The 17,795-nt window shown below is 58.3% G+C and overlaps 2 protein-coding genes across 11 annotated transcripts; one reads left to right on the plus strand and one right to left on the minus strand.

The window, feature by feature from the left end:
• The first annotated feature begins 3,846 nt into the window (after positions 1 to 3,846).
• On the plus strand, positions 3,847 to 10,243 carry TMEM9 (transmembrane protein 9). Of its 3 annotated transcripts, none has more exons than XM_065698214.1 (6): positions 3,847 to 3,909; positions 7,204 to 7,305; positions 7,674 to 7,765; positions 8,193 to 8,301; positions 8,793 to 8,924; positions 9,067 to 10,243. In XM_065698214.1, exons 2-6 carry the CDS (start codon positions 7,210 to 7,212, stop codon positions 9,214 to 9,216), a joined length of 579 nt encoding a protein of 192 aa, XP_065554286.1. In that variant the 5' UTR covers positions 3,847 to 3,909; positions 7,204 to 7,209; the 3' UTR covers positions 9,217 to 10,243. The 3 variants fall into 3 exon arrangements, with proteins under 3 accessions (XP_065554286.1, XP_065554285.1, XP_065554284.1); XM_065698213.1 differs by lacking the exon at positions 3,847 to 3,909 and adding an exon at positions 4,041 to 4,091; XM_065698212.1 differs by lacking the exon at positions 3,847 to 3,909 and having other exon boundaries at positions 6,185 to 7,305.
• A 715-nt stretch (positions 10,244 to 10,958) lies between these two features.
• LOC136023605 (alpha-1,6-mannosyl-glycoprotein 4-beta-N-acetylglucosaminyltransferase-like) lies at positions 10,959 to 16,484 on the minus strand. 8 transcript variants are annotated; one of them, XM_065698211.1, is made up of 4 exons: positions 16,340 to 16,484; positions 13,466 to 13,590; positions 13,089 to 13,236; positions 10,959 to 12,211 (listed from the first exon to the last, which is right to left on the minus strand). In XM_065698211.1, the coding sequence occupies exons 2-4, from the start codon at positions 13,568 to 13,570 to the stop codon at positions 11,067 to 11,069; spliced, it is 1,398 nt and encodes a 465-aa protein (XP_065554283.1). In that variant the 5' UTR covers positions 13,571 to 13,590; positions 16,340 to 16,484; the 3' UTR covers positions 10,959 to 11,066. The 8 variants fall into 8 exon arrangements, with proteins under 8 accessions (XP_065554283.1, XP_065554277.1, XP_065554275.1 ...); XM_065698205.1 differs by lacking the exon at positions 16,340 to 16,484 and adding an exon at positions 16,223 to 16,333; XM_065698203.1 differs by lacking the exon at positions 16,340 to 16,484 and adding an exon at positions 15,456 to 15,532.
• Positions 16,485 to 17,795: the final 1,311 nt, after the last annotated feature.

Raw genomic sequence — 17,795 nt, forward strand, 5'->3', positions numbered from 1 at the left:
ATCACAGGCTTATTCTTAAACAGCAGAGGTTGTCTTGGCTTGGAAAACTCTGGCACATGGAAAACAGATGAGTTTTTACCAGGATGTGTCAAAAGCAACATGAAGGCAGCTATGCATCCTGGGCTGCATCAAAAGGAGCAGGAGCAGCAGGTCCAAGGAGGTGATCCTGCCCCTCTACTCTGCTCTCATGAGACCTCACCTGGAGCATTGTGTGCAGTTCTGGTGTCCTCAACATAAAAAGGACATGGAACTGCTGGAACAAGTCCAGAGGAGGCCACGAGGATGCTCAGGGGCTGGAGCAGCTCCCGTATGAAGACAGGCTGAGGAAGTTGGGGCTGTTCAGCCTGGAGAAGAGAAGCTGCGTGGAGACCTCAGAGCAGCTTCCAGTGTCTGAAGGGGGCCTATAGGGATGCTGGGGAGGGACTCTTCATCAAGGACTGTAGTGACAGGACAAGGGATGGGTTCAAACTGAAACAGGGGAAGTTTAGATTGGATCTAAGGAAGAAGTTCTTTACTGTGAGGGTGGTGAGGCACTGGAATGGGTTGCCCAGGGAGGTTGTGAGTGCTCCATCCCTGGCAGTGTTGAAGGCTAGGTTGGACAGAGCCTTGGGTGCCATGGTTTAATGTGAGGTGTCCCTGCCCATGGCAGGGGGGCTGGAACTGGACGATCTTAAGGTCCTTTCCAACCCAAACCATTCCATGATTCTATGACAGGAGAAAAGCAGGCTGCTTTTCCCTCTGCTCTGATGTGGTGCCACACAGGAGTACCCATGTGCTTGTATGAACGTGAGCAGTGTAACATGGGGAACCTTCAGGAGCTTCCCACCTGTGTGTCAGTGCTGGTTGTCCTGGCTTATGTTTTAACTCTTCCATGTAACAGCAAAATGAATGGCTTATGAGCACTCCCTGTCCTTTCCAAGAGCTGTAAAACCCATGGACAGATGTTCTCAGCCCTCCCTAGTGCTGGTCCCCACAGGAGATAACTGACTGGAGTTGAAGCCTGCTTTACCCTGCTCCTCGAGGTCTCACATGAAGCATTTTCCCCACTGTGCTGGTTTTGGCTGGGATAGAGCAAATGTTCCTCACAGCAGCTGGCTTGGATTCGTGCTGGAAATCATGTCAATAACATGGGGTTAGTTCTTGCCGAGCAGGTCTTACACTGATCCAAGACCTTCTCTGCTTCTCACCCCATGAGCCCCAGGCTGGGCGCACCAGAAGCTGAGAGGGGACACAGCCAGGACAGCTGCCCCAAGGGATATTCCACACCACGGGACATGGTGCTCAGCACATAATGCTGAGGGCTGTCAGAGGCTGCAGCTTGTGATTGATAACGCTTGGTCATTAACGTGTGCTCAGAGATCCCTATGAGGATTCGCCACGGCTGCCAGGTCTTTCATGCCGAGATCTTAACGCACCCTCACAAGCAGCTCTTGTGATCCTCACAAGCTCCTCAGCTGCCCTCGCAGCAACCCTATGGCACTGCTGAGAACCACTGGACTGAGGAAACTGAGGCGCATCACCAGAAGCCACTTCCTTGGAGGTGTAAGGAAGCCAGCAGCAAAAGAGAAAACAAGAGCTATTCCCTGGTCTAACCAAGCATCCCACACAGGCAGAGGCTGACCCAATGCCCAATGCCCAATTCCCCTGCATCCTCTCTTTGTCACTGTGCAATTCTGAAAGCATTTCGTTTCATGTTTAACACAAAGATCATTTTGCTGCAGCTGGAGAATGAGGGCTCTTCTCCCGAAATGACAGGACACCCCTCACAGTGGCAGGATGCACCTCTAGGGTGTTTACAAGTTGTTTGGTTACAATGGAAACTCATCCTTTACATACCTGGCAGCTGATGTGTCCCCACCGTGGGGCAGGAAGAAGGTTTGCAGTGTGATCGCTAACACCCGTTTCCAGGCTGACCAAGGACAAGCTGTTCGGGCTGTCCTCAGTCACCGCCACGCTAACAAAAATGCCCCCCATCCTTCAGAAGCTGACACCACAAGTACCACTCCGGACTCATTGCATCAGTTCAGGGCATTAACAGTGATGCCCGATGTATTTCCCCTCCTTTACGTATTTGTGTGCGTGTTTCCCACACTGATTCCCTCACTCTCCGTGCCAAATGAACGGCGTTTGGCCTCTATTCCCAGCACACTGCATGGAAAACTCCTCTGAGGCACCTCCCTCACCTCTCTGCTGCCAACAGAGTGAGAGGCAGAAACCGGGAGGGAACAGCCCCATGAAGTCATCGCTAACCCTGCAGTGTCCCAGGTACGATGAAGCCTCCTGAAGGCTGGATGTGTGCAGTGGTGCTCTTAGGAATGAAGACAAGGCTGAACAACAGGCAGGGAGAAATGAAGCTGCAAACCCTGTTGCCTTCAGCCAAACTCTCTCTTGTTCCACTGCTGCTGGGCTTTAAACACAGCGACAGGAGGTAACTGTGCCCTCTGCATCCGAGTTACCTGAGACAGGCAAAAAGGCTGCTGGGCAGGGGGAAAGCCAGCAAGAAAGGGAACAGAAAACAGTTTGGAGGTGCTGTGTGTGACAGCTCCCTCCCATCACTGCAAAGGATGCAGCCAATCCTCTCTCCCACGGAACTGGAAACCAGTGCCTTTGAAAAGGGACTTGAAACGCAACTTTCAGTCTTGTATTTGGTGGGTCTTTGAGGCACTCCCCTAGGAAGCCTGATCCCTGCACTCAGTGTCTGGGCTGCCTGGGCTGTTCCTTTGCTTAGGGCAAGGGGATTGCTCAGTGTCTAGTCCTCAGTTCAGGCTGTTTCATCCTGGTGTCCATGCAGTTTACTCCAGCCCATGTACCTTTGGGCTGCAAAAGCACACAGCAAACAGCTTGCAGTGACAAGAGCATGGCAGAGAGGATAAAAATACCTCTTCCCCAGCGGTGCTGGGAGGGTTGGTAACAGAAAATCCCCGTGGTCATCTGGTTCTTAACCCTGCAAGCTGTCGGTCATCGCACAGCAGCGCCAGTGTGCCCCCCCGAAGTGGGATCTGCACTGAAGAGGTTGTTCCGCTCGGCAGCACTGCAGTAGGAGGAAGGAATTAGAAGTCCCTTGTGTATCTCATACCCAGGATTGTTCTCATGGGGAACTTCCTTGGATCGGTCCAGCTAACGTAAGCCATGGTCCCATAACGGAATCCAGCTGAGCGCAGGGGGAATGCAGCCATGGCAGGGGAAGGATTTCACAGGGTACAGCAATGGGGTGAGAGAAGGCACCAGTGATTGCCATACCCGGGTGCATGGAGCAGTGTGGGACGCTTTAAAGGCAGGAGGTCTCCAGAGGCTCTGCATTCAACCCTGAAACAAACCATCTCAGCCCATTGACTCCATTCGGACTTACACGTACTTCTGGCTGAATACATCTCATGGAATCAGGGAATGTTTGAGTTGGAAGGGACCTTAAAGCTCATCCAGTCCCAATCCCTGTTCCAAATGCAAGACCCCGTGGCCTTGGGAAGACGCAACGTTCCCCTCAGCACAACCGTGGAGCAGCAATGGGGTTTAATTCAAGAGACTGATGGCAGATCCCTGGCCTTTGATCCTAGAAGATCATGAGTCGCATTTTTAACCGTACACCAGCCAAAAAGCATCACCAAGGGCACAGATGATGCCAATGCCCTTTGACGGACACAGCAACACCTCCAGTACCCATCCTGGCCCCCGTCCGCCCCACACCGCCCCACACCGCCCCACACCGCCCCGCTCCCCCCAGCTCCGAGGGGCGGCCGGGCGTGCGGACCTGCCCCTCGGGACACCTGCCTTCCGATTGGCTGCCGACACTGCCTGTCAGGGTTCGTCACTCTCCGTAACCAATGAGCGCGCAAAGAGCCGCGGCGGGGGCGGGGCTTAAAGGGACTCGGGGCCGGCTGTGGCGAGCGTCGCGCTGGCGTCGGGGGACAGGTAGGGCCGGGGCGGCTGCGCCGGGCGGGCGGGGGGGAGCGCGGCCCGGCCCGGCCCCGTGCACCCCGTCCTGTCCCTGCTTCCCTTTCCCCTTCCTTATTTCCCTTCCCTGATGCGCTGCCCCCCCCGGGCCGGGCTGTGGTGGAACACGGTGGTCGCTCGCTCGGTGGCAGCGGCCTGGGGTAAGCGGGGGGCACCCCGGGAGGCCCGGCCCCTGGAGCGGGGAGGAGCTGGGATGTGGAAGCCTCCGCAGCGCGGAGCATCCGCGGCCCTTGGGCGGGCGTGGAGGGGTCGCCGCCGGGGGAAGGTCCGAGCGGGTGGGTTTGGGTGGTGGGGCTGGGGAGAGCGCAGAGCCCGCCGCGGGGCGGGGGTGGGCAGCGCACGGGAGCATCATAGACAGAGCCCTGGGAGGGCTCCAGGTGAGGCGGGGACAGGCCAGGGGGAATGGCTTGAACCTGCCCGAGGGGAGACTGGGAGGAGCTCTTGGGCAGAAGCTCTTCCCTGGGAGGGTGCTCATAAAAAGCATAAAAAGTTGGGGCTGCTCAGCCTGGAGGAGAGAAGCTGCGTGGAGACCTCAGAGCAGCTTCCAGTGTCTGAAGGGGGCTACAAGGGTGCTGGGGAGGGACTCTTTGTCAGGGACTGCAGTGACAGGACAAGGGGTAACGGGTTAAAACTGAAACAGGGGCAGTTTAGATTGGATCTAAGGAGGAAATTCTTTCCTGTTAGGGTGCTGAGGCACTGGAATGGGTTGCCCAGGGAGGTTGTGAGTGCTCCATCCCTGGCAGTGTTCAAGGCCAGGTTGGATGAAGCCTTGGGTGCCATGGTTTAGTGTGAGGTGTCCCTGCCCATGCGGGGGGTTAGAACTGGATGATCTTGAGGTCCTTTCCAACCCAAACTATTCTATGATTCTGTGCTGAGGTGCTGGCACAGGGTGCCCAGAGAAGCTGTGGCTGCCCCATCCCTGGCAGTGCTCAAGGCCAGGTTGGACACAGGGGCTTGGAGCAAGCTGCTCCAGTGGAAGGGGTCCCTGCCCATGGCAGGGGTTGGAGCTGGAGGAGCTTTAAGGTCCCTTCCAACCCAAACCAGGCTGGGATTCTGTGTTAAAGGTGAGGAATTTATCGGGATGGTCCCAGCGAAAAGATGCAGATGTGCTATGGGCCACCTCGGGGGGGAGCTCGTACCTGGGAGTACCGTGCCCCTTGATCCCTCCAAGGCCATCACCACACATAGGTCCCTCTCCCCCCGCTATCATTCGTGGTGCTGTTGGGTTTTGGTCCAGGTACAGATGCTTTTAGTCAGATGGCTGCTGGGCGTTTGACTGATTGTCTGGAAAACAAGAGTTTTAAGGCATTTGTGCAAGCACCCCTTTGAACATACATTGTCAGTCATTGAAAGAACTATGCGTAAACAGCCCTTTGTATGGCTGTTGATGTTTTACAGGTCAGGATGGGTGGATTTGGAGTCATCCAACATGTTTATCAGCATGGTGCAATAGATCACATTTCCCCCTGCTTTTATTAAGAATTATATCCCTGAGTTGTTTGGGTGACCTGAATTCACCTGAGCAGGCTAAAACCAAATACACACCTCATTGTTGAGTTACCAACTCAAATAAGTAGTAATCCAAACCCACTTACAAAGAGGAGTGTGCACGGTGCAGCCCAGCTATGTCACAGCATTCCTGATGGAGAGCTCAAACCCTGGTGGGCAAGGTCCTACACCTGGGTCGGAGCAATCCCAGGCATAGCTACAGGTTGGGCAGAGAAGAGATTCAGAGCGGCCCTGCGGAGAAGGACTTGGGGGTGCTGGTCGATGAGAAAATGAACATGAGCCGGCTGCAGCCGCAGCTCGCAGCCCAGAAAGCCAACCGGATCCTGGGCCGCATCCAAAGGAGCGTGACCAGCAGGGCGAAGGAGGTGATCCTGCCCCTCTGCTCTGCTCTTGTGAGCATTTTGTGCAGTTCTGGTGTCCTCAGCATAAAAAGGACATGGAACTGCTGGAACAAGTCCAGAGGAGGCCACGAGGATGATCAGGGGCTGGAGCACCTCCCGTATGAAGACAGGCTGAGGAAGTTGGGGCTGTTCAGCCTGGAGAAGAGAAGGCTGCGTGGAGACCTCAGAGCAGCTTCCAGTGTCTGAAGGGGGCCTATAGGGATGCTGGGGAGGGACTCTTCATCAGGGACTGCAGTGACAGGACAAGGGGTGATGGGTTCAAACTGAAACAGGGGAAGTTTAGATTGGATCTAAGGAGGAAGTTCTTTACTGTGAGGGTGCTGAGGCACTGGAATGGGTTGCCCAGGGAGGTTGTGAGTGCTCCATCCCTGGCAGTGTTGAAGGCCAGGTTGGACAGAGCCTTGGGTGAGATGGTTTAGTGTGAGGTGTCCCTGCCCATGGCAGGGTGGTTGGAACTGGATGATCTTGAGGTCCTTTCCAACACTGACTATTCTATGATCCTATGGTTCTGACTGGGGTGCAGAGGGTTAAGAAACCCTGCAGTAAGCTGATAAGACTGGAATGCATTTTGATGGGGTTTGGCAGATCAGCTTGTTACAAGCGGCTGGTCTTTTGTTTAAAGAAGAAAGGGAACTTGGTGTTTGCAATCCATAATAATCATTTTTAGTGTTGACGGGAGTATAGGAAACAGTGGTGGAATATTCCAGTGATGGAAACACTCATGGAATTATGTGAGCCAGTAGAAAATAGCCTGGAGTGAGCTGTGGGATTACCCATGCCCTACAGAGCTGATTAATGAAGGTGTTTAATGAGGGTGTCCTTCCCTGAGGAAAGCTGTGCTAAGGTGGCTTGTCAGCGCACCAGGAATGATGCCACCTTGGGGACAGCTGCCTTTTGTGCTGCCCTCATGCATGGGGCTGCAGCCTTGTGGAGACTAAGTCTGCTATTGTGGCAAAGGAAACGGGCTCATATTCCTTTGGATTCGGACAAACACACGTCTCTGGAACAGCCTTACCTGTGCATTTTGCGTATGCAAAATACCACAATAGGGTGCTGGGGACTTGCAAAAGTCACTGTGTAAGGGGGTCAGCAACACTTCCTGCAGGACTGCTGTAGCTGGGATGTGTGGCTCTAGAAGGTGGAAGCTTTTTCAATGGGAGTGTTTCTTGGCATCTGTGTAAAGTATTTCCGGGAGTTTTCTCACTGGCATCAGTGCCTCGATTCAGGGATATATTTCTACATCCTGGGCAAAGGGGGCCCTAAAAAGAAAGCTCCAGTTAATTCTTTATGGCTGCATTCAGTTGAGATCCTCTGTCCTGGATGCGAGTTTCTGTTTCCTCAGGCTTCCATGATGTTTGCCCAGTGCAGCCCCAGGTGTGCGAGCTCCGTGCTGCTGCTGGTGCTGCTCTGCTGCATACTTCCTCCTCCGGCACTAGGCAGCAAGGTGAGTGACCTGCTTCAGACACACACTGAACCGTGCGGGCAGTGCAATAGGAACAAAAGCAGTGGAGAAGCAACAGGGTTTCACAAAGACAGGGAGTGCTGAGGTGTGTTCTTCATGGCAGTGGCCTCTGCTCTGCCTTCTGCTGGGCTTTGGAGCTTGCACTTTATAATGTGTATGAGAAGTACTTGGTGCCTGGGCAGGCATGTTAACTGCGGAGTTCCTGAGGTGAAGGCAGCAGTGCAGGGAGAAGGGACGTGGCGTGAGGTCCCCTTGGAGACTGTTTTGCCTTCTCCCACCCACCGGGTGCTGCAGGCACAGAACTGTCCCTGCACCTTCTCTCACTGACCCCACCTGCTCTTGTTGTGCAGAGCTCAGAGGACATCCGCTGCAAGTGCATCTGCCCCCCGTACCGGAACATCAGCGGGCACATTTACAACAAGAATGTGTCACAGAAGGACTGGTGAGTTGGTGTGGGTTCAGGCCGTGAAAATCAATGCTCCCGAGTCTCCAGCTGGTGCTGGGGAAGTGATTCCCTGCCTGTGCATTTGCAGTGGAAGCTGGTTTTGTTGGCAGGGGATGTTCAGCCCAGGCAAGCAGCACTTTTTGAACAGAGACTGTGGAATCTGGGGCTGTGATTCCTTAAGCCACAGCTCCCAGCAGATATAGGGTGTACCCTCGTGTTCCTTTCACCAGGACCAGATCCCTGCAGAAGGCGCTTGGACAGTCTGTGCCAGGAATTAGCTGAGCTGTGAAGCGAACTCAAACCCGGATCTGTGTTATCAGCCTGATGGGAAAGCTGGGACACAGGGAAAGTCACCCCAGTGTGCTTCCACAGAGCATTGCTTTCAGCTTGGCCTGTTGCTGATTTTGGGTTCTCTGTGTTGCAGCAACTGCCTGCATGTTGTGGAGCCAATGCCAGTGCCAGGGAATGATGTGGAGGCCTACTGCCTTCTGTGCGAGTGCAAGTACGAGGAGCGCAGCACCACCACCATCAAGGTAATCATGGCTCTGCTCCCTGTGGCTGGCTCCTTCTCCCTGCCATGCCACGCCAGCTCAGGCACAGCCAGACTGGTGGGTGCCTGGAGAAGAGCCCAGGAAGGGGAAATAAAACCATGGGGGTAGTGCCAGGGGCACCGTGTGCGAGCCAGGAGGGCTCCTGGCAGGGAGGAGCAGGCTGCACGGGAGCAAAGGCTTCTTGCTGAGGATGTGTGACAGTGGCAAGCACCTCTGAGCAGGGGCGCGTCCTGTTGGGCTCCTTTCGCGTGCAGCGCATGCCCTGAACTGGCACAGTGCGGGGAGGAGCAGCACGTTGTGGCACTTGTGTCTCATCAGCACTTCCTGCAAGTGCAGGGGACTTTCTAGTGAGCAAAATCAGAATGAGAGAGGAGCCCCAGCATCCGAGGCAGCTGTGAAAGGAGATTCCTGGCCTCTGTGCTGCTTCTCACCTACATACTGATTCTTTTCCTCTCTGCTGTCCTTGACTCCAGGTGATCATCATCATTTACCTGTCTGTGGTGGGAGCACTGCTGCTGTACATGGCTTTCCTTGTGCTGGTGGACCCTCTGATCCGGAAGCCAGATGCTTATACCCAGCCCCTGCACAATGAGGAGGAGAATGAGGTGAGGCTGTGCTGCTGGTGCATTTCTCTTGTGCTCCAGGCCCTTCACCAGCTCCATTGCCCTTCTCTGGCCCCACTCCAGCAACCTCCCGTGCTGGGGCTGCCCATGCCTTGGTCTCCTTCATTGTTCCTTTCCCTTGCAGGATGCTCGCTCCTTGGCTGCAGCCCTCACCCCATCTGGGGCCAGAGCCAACACGGTGCTGGAGAGGGTGGAGGGGGCCCAGCAGCGCTGGAAGCGCCAAGTGCAGGAGCAGAGGAAGACAGTTTTCGACCGCCACAAGATGCTGAGCTAGATCTTTGCTGAGCACCACTTCCCAAGAGCCAGGGCAGCTCTGCTGTTTGAGACGGCCAGCAGGTCATCCTCCAGGACCCTGTGGTGTTTGAAAGCTTTAACCCTCTCTGATTTACCATTTCCATGGAGAGCAACAGACCAAAATGGTTTTGTCCCCTTGCCCTTCACCCCTCAGCCTAGAGGCTCCTGACCCCTTGCCTGGCTGAGGTCGTGGCTGCATGTACATGGTCGGATACACGGGCTGACTCGAGCAGATGCTGCAGCTCCAGTCTCCATCATCCCACCCCTGTGCTGGAGACAGGGGTCTCCGTACAGTGTTGGAAGCCAGCTGAGTCTTCCTGGGATAAGGATAGTGGGATAACTTTTATGTGGGATAAGTTATGTGGCGCTTCTCCAGGACAAAGAAGCCTCCTCCTCCTCTTCCAGTTTGCACCAATGTTAACTGGGCATTGTGGTGCTGAGATGAGGGTGTCATACTGGAAGGAAGAGGAGGGGATTCCCTGCCTGGGTCAGCTGCTTACCCTGGTGTAAACGGGGCATTTCCACTCTCTTCAGTGGAGTCTGTCCAGATTTACACCAGGACAACTGAGATTGCAGCTTGTTTCTGCGTAGGAGATGATCACAGCACTGGTGAGTACCTTCACAAGAGACCAACAGGTGAAAGGTTGATTTATGTGTTATTTTTTCCTGCTTTAGCAGTGGATAAAAACATACTGGGGAGAAAGCTTTCCACTGCACCCACACTGGTAACCCGTGATGCTCTCACAGCATGGTCAGGAGCACTTGTGTCCTGAGCGAAGTCTCTGCAGGAGCACTGTAAACACTCCTCTGGGGCTTGGGGCCCTGGGAAGGGGACACTTGTGCTACTCCAGGCACTCCCAAGAGCTCTGACTGGACTTGGGTTGTGTGGAGGAAACTGAAGTGATTCTGCCGCGTGTATATTGGTCCCACTGAGAACATTGACAACGTCAGGAAGGTGCTGGAGATCATCATGTAGCATCTCTGTATTAAATGCAGACAAAACCCTACCACCTGGCTGGCTGGTTTGTCAGGGAAAGGTCCCATCCCAGCAGGTCTGGGGCTCCAGCACTGAGTGGCTGCTGCAGCTTCACATCATACCGGGGTCACATTTTGCTTTACACATCCGTGTTCCATGGGCTCAATTGTTGGACTTTCCTCTCCCTTAAGAAAGACCATTTTCCCTGTTCTTCCTTCTCGGTGTGAATCCCTTGTGGACACAGAGTGGTCCCTGGTTTCCCTCCTCCAAGAGGGGAAATATCTATTGGAAGGGTCTGAACAAGGGGGGGGGGGTGCTGGATGGGAGCTGTTTTGCTGGTGCAGTGGGTCCATCTGGTGGCCAGTGCCCCCTGACCACCACCGGGACATGGGTGACCACCAGTGGCTGGGTTCTTGCCCTAGGCCCCAGGTGCTGGAGGGTGGGGGGTTTGCTGAGCAGTTCCCTCGACGCCCCCCCCGGGAACAGCTGGAAAATGGGATAAGAGAGGAAAACCCGCAGGTTAGAAATCAGGAGGTGGTGGGGTAGAAAACCCAGGTTGGGAGGGATGGTGTGGAGAGGCTGCCAGAGGTGCCACTGCCTCATTAACTGTGGCTTGTTCATCAGATGATTGCCTTTGTCCCCTACCCCATCCTTCCTCATGGAGCTTCTGCTCCCCTCACCCTGCACCCAGGCACAGGCTGGGGGCCCTGCTCCACTCTCATCCCACATCCCTCCGGACACGGGCGCCAGCAGGAGCCAATAATTTAATTCCTCATCCAAAAAAAGGGAGTGGGGAAACCAAGGAACCTCTGAGTACAAACTGCACCAACGTTGGTAACCTGCCTCCTCCGTGGTCAGGTGCCCGCCGCGGTCCAGATCTCGATGCTCTGAATGATGAGCCACTCGCTCTGGTCCCGGGTCACCCGGATCCTGACACACTCCACGGGCCCTGGGACGCCCCTCTCCAGCCCCCGTCGCTCACAGCTCCCCTTCTCGAAGGTGCCCACCATGGTGTAGGCAGAGCAGTCCCGGCCATCGTCACGGCGCCGCCGGCCCAGCTCCAGCACCCCGGCGTGCAGGATGTCCCCCCGGCGCTCGGCAGAGCCTGTGCGCACCCGGACACGGGTGACACGGGCCGGCTGCTGGAACACGATGGAGAAGGTGCTGCCGGCTGCTGGGTCCTTCCCCCAGAAGTACCCCTCCGCGGTGCTGTAGGCCTTGAGCGGCTCGTAGTTCTCAAAGACAGACATGGTGGTGAACAAGGCCGCTGGAGGGTTGTCCGGGAGGTCCATGGCATCAGCCTGGAACTCGTCGTCCTCCAGCCGGTTGACGGTGCCCTGGAAGGAGGAGTAGAGGCCCATATGTTGGAAGAGGGAGGGCTTGAAGCGGATGACATCCTTCTGGGTGAGCAGGAGGCGGAAGTGCACCAGCAGCCAGTCGCAGGGCATCTCCTGGTAGAAAAGGAGGAGGAAGCGAGCCAGGCGAGGAAGGTCACTGGAGCGGTAGAGCTTCCCGATATAGCCCAGCTTGGAGAACTCCAGCGTGGCCCAGTTGGAGCCCTCCTGGGAAGCCAGTGCCTTGCGGATGGCCGTCAAGAAGGACTTGGCGCACCACACATCATCCTCGATCATCAGGTAGTAGGAGGAGAGGTTGGCGGCGAAGGCGAGCAGGAAAGCGTAGTCCACGTTCTGCTTGGACCTGAACCTCACCCGCTCCTCCGGGTCATTGAAGTTCCTCTTGAGGCCTTCCAGGGTGGGGTAGAACTCGTGGGGAGCGTGGATGAGCAGGAGCCGGCCCAGGAGGATGTGCTGAGCAAACTTGGTGGCGATGTTGGTGGCCACACGCACGTTCCACGTGGGGTCTGCGTCGGCCAAGTGCACCACCACCACCATCTCCTGCAGCTCCTCCTCTGTCGACTGCTTGAAGAGGGACTGGAGCGTGGCCAGGAGGTAGTAGCCACGCGGCCGCTGCACCGATGCCAATCCCACCGCCAGGAATTCTGCAAGGCAAAGGAAGGGTTTTGGCAGGCTGGGGGGGACCTGGGATGTGCCATGGGGAGAGGGCTCCAAAAAGTCCTCTCAATGGCCAACCCACAATGCCCATGCTACTAATGGCCCCATGTCAAGGCTGGTAGGTCCCTTCTGAAGCTGAAGCCTCCAGCATCCTGGGAGGTGCCCAAATGGCAGGGAGGGCACAGGATGAGGAACCAGGGCTCCTCTGGAGAAGAAATATTTGGGGGAAAATGCCTTTACAGAAGGCAAAGGTGGGGAGGAGCAGAGCAGAGGCACTGTATGGGGAGGGGTGGCTTCGTGGAACGGCTGCACATCCCTACCCGACTCCAAACCTCGTGGAGATACGGCCTCACCAGGACAAGATCACCCCTGCCCTCCCCACAGCTTCCCTGCAGCTCCTCTGTGCAGCACCTGGCCCATCCTGGGCCTCTGGTTTCAGCCCAGGCTCAGGTGGGGCTGCCCCAAGGCGTTTGCGTGGGAAGTGCGAGGATGCAGCAAAGAGCTCGATCCACATCTCCCACACTGCGTGCTTGTCCCGGTGGGTCAGCCCCACCATCTCCGCCTTCCTGACTGGAGCTCAGCCCACGGAGAGGGGAGCTCAGCCACCGCCCCAGCGGAGAGCTGGGAAACCCAAACGCCTGCAGCCACCCCAATGTGCAGAAGCAGGGGCCATGCCTGGGGCACACGGACCTCCCTCTACCCCTCCGTCTCCACAAAGAGAGCAGCAAAGGTTGGCTGGGGAGGAGGTCACCAGGTATGGGCAGGTGTCGTTCCCCCCCCTCAAAGAGGCTGGAGCAGGGCCCTCCCTGCCCGGCGGCAGCAGCGATGGGGCAGGTCCATGCTGGGGGTCCCGAGGACACTCACTTTTGTGGGGTGACAGGGAGCCAGCCAGGAGGTGGTAGGAGATGTTGTGGAGTGCAGAGAGGCCGCCCGTGTCCCTGAGGATGCGCTGGGCTCCTTCCGGCTGCAGCAGCTGCAGGACCGCGTCTGGGGGCAAGGCCCCGAGCTCCACCTGAGTTGGACCCGCAGGCAACCAAGTCAGAGCCCAGAGCACCACGGACACCCGTGAGCACGGGGCAGTGACAACAGGGGAGCCCCTGTCCTGCCCTGGGCAACCCCAGGGAGAAGGCAGAGCTGGGGTGGGGGTGATGGGTGCAAAGCAGGGAGCAGAGGTTGGGGTCCATGTGGGGCAGGCGGGGATGGAGGATGCGCCCATGGGACATCACTGGTGTGGGACTCACCTCTGGGGGATCCTGTTCCTGCCGGCTGCCCCCGTAGAGGAAGAGGAGGAGGAGGAAGGAGGCTGCGAGCACAGCGGAGAGGGAGCGCTTCAGGGAGCATCGCATAGCACCGGGCACACCGAGACCTGCGTGAGGAAAGGGCACATCAGGCACGTGGGGCAGGGGGAGAGCTCTTGGGTGCACCCCAGGGGTGACCCCTCCACCCGGAGCACCCAGCGGCAGCCATGGGGCACAGTTGGTACCAGCCGGCACCATCCCCGTGGAGCGGGCAGGGGCAGGACACCCCAACGCAGCCAGGTACAAAACGCACCCCGCAGCACCCACACAGCGCCCGGAGCTGGAGGCAGGCGGAACGCGGGCCTCGCACACAGCGGGGAGCGGTTTGGGGTCAGGGCGGCCCTCGGGAGCCGTCACCGAGACCTCGGGACCTGGCACCGAGCCCTTGGAAAGGCTCTTCCTGCATCGCAAGGACAAAGCAGCTCCCGCAGCCCCTCCTGCCAGAGCCCCTTGTCCTGGCTGGACAAGGAACCCATCCTCACCGCGGGGGAGCGGCCCCCAAGGAGGTCGCACGGCCCTTGAGGGGTTTTACCCTGCAGCAGGGGCTTGGCTCCTGTGTGCGCCTGGGGTTTTTCCATTATAAATATGAGCTCAAGAGGAGGAACTGGAGACGGAGCGAGCAGGGCAGCCCCAGCCGGGCGCTCACAGCACATCAGCCTCTCAGGTCAAAGCAGTTTTGAGTGCAAACGTGGAGGAAAAGTCCTTCCAAGCCACGCCGTAAACCATGGGGAAAGCTCTCCTGAACCAGAAGGGCTTCACCCGGGGCTGCTCCTCACATCATGCAATCCCAGCCTGGTTTGGGTTGGAAGGGACCTTAAAGCTCCTCCAGCTCCAACCCCTGCCACGGACAGGGACCCCTTCCCCTGGAGCAGCTTGCTCCAAGCCCCTGTGTCCAACCTGGCCTTGAGCACTGCCAGGGATGGGGCAGCCACAGCTTCTCTGGGCACCCTGTGCCAGCGCCTCAGCACCCTCACAGGGAACAGCTTCTGCCTAAGAGCTCAGCTCAGTCTCCCCTCGGGCAGGTTGAAGCCATCACCTCTTGTCCTATTGCTACAGTCCCATGGAGAAGCAAAGCAGCGCAGTCGGTTGGGCACAACCAGGGGCCACGGCCCCATCCCTGGGCTGCAGCGTCCCTTGGGCTCCTGCTGCCTCCACGGAGCATCCATGCCCTTGCTCCTGCACATGTGCCTCATGCACCTTCCCCACAGATCCACACCCCAGTGGGGCTGTTCCCAAAAGCCATCCCCTGCGGGGACACTGTGCTGGTGGACAAGAGCTGCCGAGAGCCCCCCAGTCAAAGTCCTCCTGCTCACTGGGAGGCTCCCGGCCTGCCGGTGCTGTGTGACGCAGCGGCTGTGATTCAGTCCAGCAGCGAGGGGAAGGGGAAGGAGTAAATACACAACCTCGGTCCCACGAGGCCTGAGAAAGGGCCGGATGCTCCCTGTGTGCAGGCGGCTCCAGCTGCTTCCTCCGGCACTGGGCAGAGCGGGGCTCTTGCATGGGGAGGAGGGGAACAACCAGGGCTCAGTGTCCCGCTGCCAAAGCACCTTTTCCATGCGGGGGGAAACTGAGGCAGGGGAGAAGGCTGTGCATCACAACCAGAGCGCCTGCACCAGGGGCCAGGATGTAACCCAGCACCAGACACCACAGCTGGCTGGAGCCTGATGGGCCCCACATCGTGTTGCTCACCCACGGCTCCACAGGCAGGAAGGAGGGGAAAAGCCCCATCTCAGCAGCGCAGGGCTCCAACGCTTTGGGTCAGCCCAGGTCCCCTCCAGCCCCGCAGCACAGCGCAGGCTCTGCTCGGATACTCGGGTGCGAGCCGGCCCCCGGAGCTGACAGCGTGGGGACCCCCAGCCCCGCACCCGTCCCCGTGCAGCCCCCCCCCAGCGCCCCTCCGGGCTCCCCCCGCCCCGGGGCAGCGCAGACTCACGGGGTGCGCGGCCACGCTCCGGCTCCTCGCTCGGCAAAGCCCCACCCCGGGCCCTCGCCGGCCTCCCGCAGAGGAGGAGCGTCCGGTGCGGCCGCTGCCCCGCGCAGGGATGGGGGGGACCCGGGGGCGATCGGGCGAAGGGTCCCGGCCCCGCTGCGGGAGGGATGGGGCAGCCTCGGCCTCCCCCCTGCGACGGCACCGGCTGTACCCAGGCACCCGCTGCCAGCATCCAAACGCCCCAGGGCCCGGTGGAAACCTGCCCCTTGGGCAGCACCGGGGTAGGAACGCGCCCGGAGCCCGGTGACCAAGGAGCTGTGGGGTCTTTCTGCCCCCGTCTCTTTTCCGGCTCTTGTGCTGAGGTGGCAGAAGCTGAGAACTGCAGCCCCCAGAGCTGCCAGCATCCCCCCGGGGGGCCCATGGGGACCTGCACATCCCAGCTCCTTGCTGGAGCATTGGGCATCGCAGCCCCGGCTGAGCACAAAGCCCCTTCCAGCTCCACCAGCCGATGTGAGCCCTTCCCACGGCCCAGTTTGTCCCCTGCTCCTCCACCCTCCAAGCCTCATTTCTCTCAATCACTTCTCTCCTCTGGACCCCCAGTAGGAACACGGCCCTGGGGCACCCATGAGTTACCCAACAGCTCCTCAGCTCCCTCCAACACAACTCACCCACAGCACCCAGAGAACAAAACCCTTCCCTTGCCTCCATCCCAGCCTCCCTGTTTATCCACACAAAGTGTGGAGCCCGTTCCTGGCCAGGAGCTCTCCTACCTTCGGAAGGGCCCCAGTGTCTCTTCTCAGGCTTTGTCTCCTACCAGTCCCCCGGGACACCCTCCAGCCCCGGCTGCTCGCTGTGGGCTCAGACGGAACTGCCCGGGTCAGACAAACCTGCAAGGACAAAGGTGGCTGCGGAGAGATAAGGTACAGCAGGAAGCAGGTAATGGCCTTGGGAAGGAGACGAAAAGGCATCTGCAGGCTCCCGGACCCAATGGCTTTCCCTGTTCTCACAGTGCTTGATGTTTACATCCTTAAATTCCCATCATGGGATGCTGGTGGCTCTGTGCCCGCGGGGTCCCGGGAGCTAAATGGGGACACCAAGGCCTGTATCTGCACCCAGACAAGGGCTGAGTGACACCAGGACAACCAAGGGAGCTGGGATCCGACCCAGCAGTGACTGCACATGGCAAGGATGGGATGTGGGGCTCTGGGCTCATGGGGGATGTGGAAAGGACCGGCAGCAGCTGCAGGAACCAGGGCTCAGCGCTTCCCACCCATGCAGGAAGGAAGGGGAGGGTTGGGGCCACGATGCCCAACACAGCCCTCGGGTCCCCATGGGACCTATGGGCGCAGCAGGCAGCCCCACTGCAGACCCTGCCCTTTGGGGAGCACACCCCACTGACACGAGGTGCAGCAGAATCCCCCTGGGGTCCTCATGGGCCATCTCAGGGCAGGATTTGCCCCTCTCCAGGCACATGAGGCTCTCCACAAGCCTGCCCATAGTGGGAAAGGAATCCGCAGCCAAGACACAGCCCCTGGTGCCCACCACGATGGGGTCTTGGGTCCCCCCATCTGGGGCCAGAGTGAGCACCAGGTGGGACAGAGACAAGGGAACCATGGTAGGTTCCAGCCACCTTCCCCACAGCCCTGTCCTACACTGGATCCCCAGCAAGGAGAGGGGCAGGGGGGGCTGGAGTGGGACCAAGCTTCCATGATTCCCTTGGGGAAACTGGAGAGCTGGGCTGGATCTGCTTACAGCCCTTCCATTATTCAGGAGCCTGAGCAGGACTGAGCAGAGGTAAACCAGGGCCCCACACAGCAGGGAGAGCAGCACGGCTCCATTTCCACACCACGAGGACCCTTTTGAGTCGCATCCTATGGGAAAGAGTGATCGTGATACAGCAAAGAGCTCCTGCCTGAAGCCCTGGCAGGGACCATGGAGAGCAGTTGTACCAGAGCCTCGCTGCACCCCAGCCCTGGGGAACACTGAACAGCCTTGAAGAGAGGCTGGGCTTGCGGGACAGAGCATGGGACCCCCTACCTGGGCTGAGCTCCAGCCAGGAGTCACCCACATCAGTGAGCAAACCTCAACGTGGGGTTCCCATGTTCCAGGGAAGGGAGGAAGGGGAAACATGATGCCCTGCAGCAAGCAGAGCCCAACCTCTGCAGCATCCCTGCCACCTCGCTGGCCTCCTCACATGGACCACAGGAGTTCCCAATCCCTGCCTGCGCCCAGGACGCCTCCAGCTCCACGGCCATCACAAGGTTTGCTACTTGCAATGAAAAAGGTCGCAAAGTCATTCTTCATTTTATACATTTCAGGCTGGAGAAAAACTTGTCAGGGGAG

The sequence above is a fragment of the Lathamus discolor genome, chromosome 19 (assembly GCF_037157495.1).
Source record: "Lathamus discolor isolate bLatDis1 chromosome 19, bLatDis1.hap1, whole genome shotgun sequence".
In the NCBI taxonomy this organism is placed as follows: Eukaryota; Metazoa; Chordata; class Aves; order Psittaciformes; family Psittacidae; genus Lathamus; species Lathamus discolor.

What these genes read in the sequence shown, in the direction of transcription:
- LOC136023605 (XM_065698204.1), bottom strand. Translation starts at nt 15,022, where the DNA reads ATGCAAGAGCCCCGCTCTGCCCAGTGCCGGAGGAAGCAGCTGGAGCCG. An exon ending in TCAGGCCTCGTGGGACCGAG is followed by an intron (nt 13,591 to 14,925) that starts GTTGTGTATTTA and finishes TTCCTCACGCAG; the next exon opens with GTCTCGGTGTGCCCGGTGCT. An exon ending in AGGAACAGGATCCCCCAGAG is followed by an intron (nt 13,237 to 13,465) that starts GTGAGTCCCACA and finishes GGTCCAACTCAG; the next exon opens with GTGGAGCTCGGGGCCTTGCC.
- TMEM9 (XM_065698212.1), top strand. Translation starts at nt 7,015, where the DNA reads ATGGGAGTGTTTCTTGGCATCTGTGTAAAGTATTTCCGGGAGTTTTCT. An exon ending in AATGTGTCACAGAAGGACTG is followed by an intron (nt 7,766 to 8,192) that starts GTGAGTTGGTGT and finishes TCTGTGTTGCAG; the next exon opens with CAACTGCCTGCATGTTGTGG. An exon ending in GCAGCACCACCACCATCAAG is followed by an intron (nt 8,302 to 8,792) that starts GTAATCATGGCT and finishes CCTTGACTCCAG; the next exon opens with GTGATCATCATCATTTACCT.